Below are 3,520 nucleotides of genomic sequence, written 5' to 3'. Positions count from 1 at the left end.
TAAAACTATACTAAAGAAAGAGAAAGGAGACATCAGAAGGCTAGACAAGAATGATAATGAAAGCTTGTGACTGACCCCTCAGAGTCTGACACAGCTGAACTGGGATTGGGCATTAAGTTAAAACAATTCACATGGAACCAATCCAAGATGCACCTGTTGGTAAGCAACCTCCAAACCACATTCCAAGCAATCAGATAATTATTGTTTACCTTTCTTTTCTGAGGCTTCTCAGGAGAAAAATCCTGGTTGAAAGGATTTTCATAAAATATATCAGTGACAGAAAATGAAGCAAACAACGAGCCCAAGGAGCCTGCATGGCTGAGTGCCCCCTTCCCTCTCTGCAGGTGGACAGGTTCCTGCACCAGCTGCGCCTCTCTGATGATGTCCTGCAGGATGTGACAGCTCGTTTCCAGGCCGAGATGCTGAAGGGGCTGGCCAGGGACACCAACCCCACGGCAGCAGTGAAAATGCTGCCCTCGTTCGTGCGCTCGCTGCCCGATGGCTCAGGTGAGTCCCTGCTCAGCACTGCTGCCAGCACCCCTGCACAGCACCACAGGCACACAGGGCAGCCAGGTTACTCATTGAGAAAGCACGTGTGTGTACTGATACTGAGCCTGGGGAAGATGAAACAGGAAAGCCTTATAAATGTGATTGCCTGGCAAAAGATTTTGAGAATATGGAAACCGTAAGAGAGATTGAAATGGAAGCAAGCTTTGAGATCCCTCAGTTACTGAACAACTGGAAAACAATGGTGTGGCCAGCTGAAGGTGATCCCCTTTTGATGGAACAACACCCTCTGCTTGCAAACAGCTCCAAGGGTCAGAGCAGACCCTACAGCTTGGCAGAAGGGGCCCAAAGAGGAGTTTTTAGGGTTTAAAATGTAACACAGTATGGTAATGTAGTGATTCTTATAGGCTGTATGTAAATGCTATAGGACTTGTATCTTGTACTAAATTGGTTAGTGAGAATCAGAATATTCAACACAGAAGAAGATTTATTGTATTGTAACGGGAACCTCGCTCTCTTACCCTCTTACTCTCTTACCCCTTTTACTCTCTTGCCCTTTTGCTCTCTTACCCCTTTTACTCTCTTGCCCTTTTGCTCTCTTACCCCTTTTACTCTCTTGCCCTTTTGCTCTCTTACCCCTTTTACTCTCTTGCCCTTTTGCTCTCTTACCCCTTTTACTCTCTTGCCCTTTTGCTCTCTTACCCCTTTTACTCTCTTGCCCTTTTGCTCTCTTACCCTTTTACTCTCTCACCCTCTCATCCTCTCTCCCCCTCTCTTCTCTCAGCCTGCTCTGAGCTGTGGCTGGCAGCTCCCAGCAGGGCCCTGCCCCAGGCCCTTTGCAATAAACCACAAGTTCCACAACCTAACTTCAAAAATCTCTCATCTCCATCCACCCCGATCGTCCTACCCCAAACGCTCCTATACTGGCAGAGTGGTTTTTGCCTTGCACCAGGTGGATTTTGACCTGGAGCTGCTTGTTTGAGGAAAGGACCTGGGAAGTGCTCAGGAGCAGCTTCTCCCATCTGTTCCTGTGCAGGCTGTGCAGCAGGAGCTGTGCTGGACATGGCAAGGGCAGCCTCTACAGCCCAGAGCCTGCAGTGCACTCTGCTGGGGCTCTGGAGCTACAGGGAGGGCAGGATGCTGCAGTGAAACCCCTCAAACTGCCAAGGGCATCCTCAGAGCTGGCATCCACAAATTCTGCACTGCTTCTGCTAATTCCCCAAAAAGTGATCCCTTCTGCCCTTCCTTCCTTGCCTTCTCCACTGGGCAAATCTGCTCCTGGATGGGGTCTACCAGGAACTGCTCTGCTTCTTCAGCTGAGACTTGAACAGAGAAAGTGCAGTGGTGTCCTCTGGGAGGATGTGACATGAGATAGGAACTAAAAGCTCATCTTGTTTTGGAGAAGCATGCACATCCAAAATAAAACTCCTCAGCTGGCTCCTGGTGGTGCAGCCTGAGAAAAAATGACATTTTCCCCAGGTTTAACCAAGTTAATTTGTGCAGGATTCTGTGTCTCACCAAGATCAGGACTCGGTGTAAACTAGCTGTGCAGAAAGCTGAAATATTAGCTTTGTACCTTTCTACATGGCTTTATTCCCTCTGATAGTAATTTCACTGCAATTAAATGAGGAATAACAGCTTTAATGGCATAAAAAAGGTATTTGAAGGCAAGTGCCTTGAAATGAGGCATGTCTGAGAGAAATTATACACAAGCTGACTGGATGGAAGGGGGCCCTCCTCCTTTGCTCCTGGCTTTGCCAAAGAGAAGCAAGTCCTTTTTTAACCCTTGCAGTCACTGGTCCTGATGTCTCACAGGTCTCTGATGCTGTTCTGGAACAGCAGGGGGCCCCTGGGGCCAGGAGATCTGGAAAATTGCATGTAGGGTCATCAGCAAGAACTGATGTCCCCCAAGGCCAAGGCTGGATGGTGCTCTCCTGGTGTGTGTGGCCTTCCCTGTGTGCCAAGGACATGCTGCAGCATCAAGCTGGGCTATATCCTGTTGACACACTGCCCACTCCAAGTATCACATTGATTTTTCTATTTTTGCCCTCTGGAAAAATCCTTGTTGGTTATTTTGCTGCCAGACTGGTTAAAAATCCCAACAGGTTTAAATAGCTCAAACTTGGATGGTTATTCCCCCATTACAATTATTCCCCCATTATTAATTATTATTATTATTGACTCCTTCTCCTCCTTCTCCTCCTTCTCCTCCTTCTCCTCCTTCTCCTCCTTCTCCTCCTTCTTCTTCTTTTATTACTATTATTATCTTAGAGATTTTTTTTGGTGCCCTCAGTGTTGCTGGCTGAAACCTCCTTCTCCTCCTTCTCCTCCTTCTCCTCCTTCTCCTCCTTCTCCTCCTTCTCCTCCTTCTCCTCCTTCTCCTCCTTCTTCTTCTTTTATTACTATTATTATCTTAGAGATTTTTTTTGGTGCCCTCAGTGTTGCTGGCTGAAATGACTCATATAGAGCATCTTTCATAGTTTAGGGATTAAGAGTCTGACTAATGTCACAGTTTACTGAGTAACCCAATCTGCCTCCTCACCTTTGATAGCAGACCATGGTATTACAGGTAGAATTTCCTGCTTCCTCCCCTTTCAGGACCAGATTTAATCATGTTTGCACTGTGGAACAAATATCATGCAAGGCTAGGCACATACCACTGTGTTTTCCTTTTGGGAAGGGCATTTTCCTGTGTGTGGGATAAACAAATTTTATTGTAGCAGTGAGGCCACGGTGTCCTTCCATCTGAGGTTTGCTGCTAGAGATGTGTGTGTCTGAGCAAAGCCTGTGAAACCAAATAGTACTTTCACAGAAACACCAAAAGAAAAGGAAAAGGATTGTGTTGGTTGACTTTGGGTGGCAAATTGGCTTTGCCCCACTTGGAATCTGACTTCTGCACTAGAGCTGAGTCTTAACATATGTCTGCAAATCCTGCATCCTCTACTGGATACAGGCAATGACCTCCCATTCTGCTTGTGCCACATTTCAGGTGATGGTTTTTCAGTGTGCCCTG

At 46.8% G+C, this 3,520-nt stretch overlaps 1 protein-coding gene across 3 annotated transcripts in view; it reads left to right on the top strand.

The window, feature by feature from the left end:
- LOC102032137 (hexokinase HKDC1) overlaps positions 1-3,520 on the top strand; it is a 24,552-nt gene that overhangs the window by 4,074 nt on the left and 16,958 nt on the right. Inside the window, exon 3 of one of the 3 annotated variants that reach the window (XM_005428966.2) lies at positions 345-507. The exons of 1 other annotated variant lie outside the window; for it this stretch is intronic. In XM_005428966.2, coding sequence (XP_005429023.1) covers positions 345-507 — 163 coding nt within the window. Of the gene's footprint in view, positions 1-344; positions 508-3,520 lie in introns of those variants that run through there. One more of the 3 variants, XM_031063602.1, reaches the window with a different exon arrangement.

This window comes from Geospiza fortis, unplaced genomic scaffold (genome assembly GCF_000277835.1).
Source record: "Geospiza fortis unplaced genomic scaffold, GeoFor_1.0 scaffold637, whole genome shotgun sequence".
In the NCBI taxonomy this organism is placed as follows: Eukaryota; Metazoa; Chordata; class Aves; order Passeriformes; family Thraupidae; genus Geospiza; species Geospiza fortis.
Note: the sequence above shows the minus strand (reverse complement) of the source record. Positions and strands in the feature narration are given on the sequence as shown.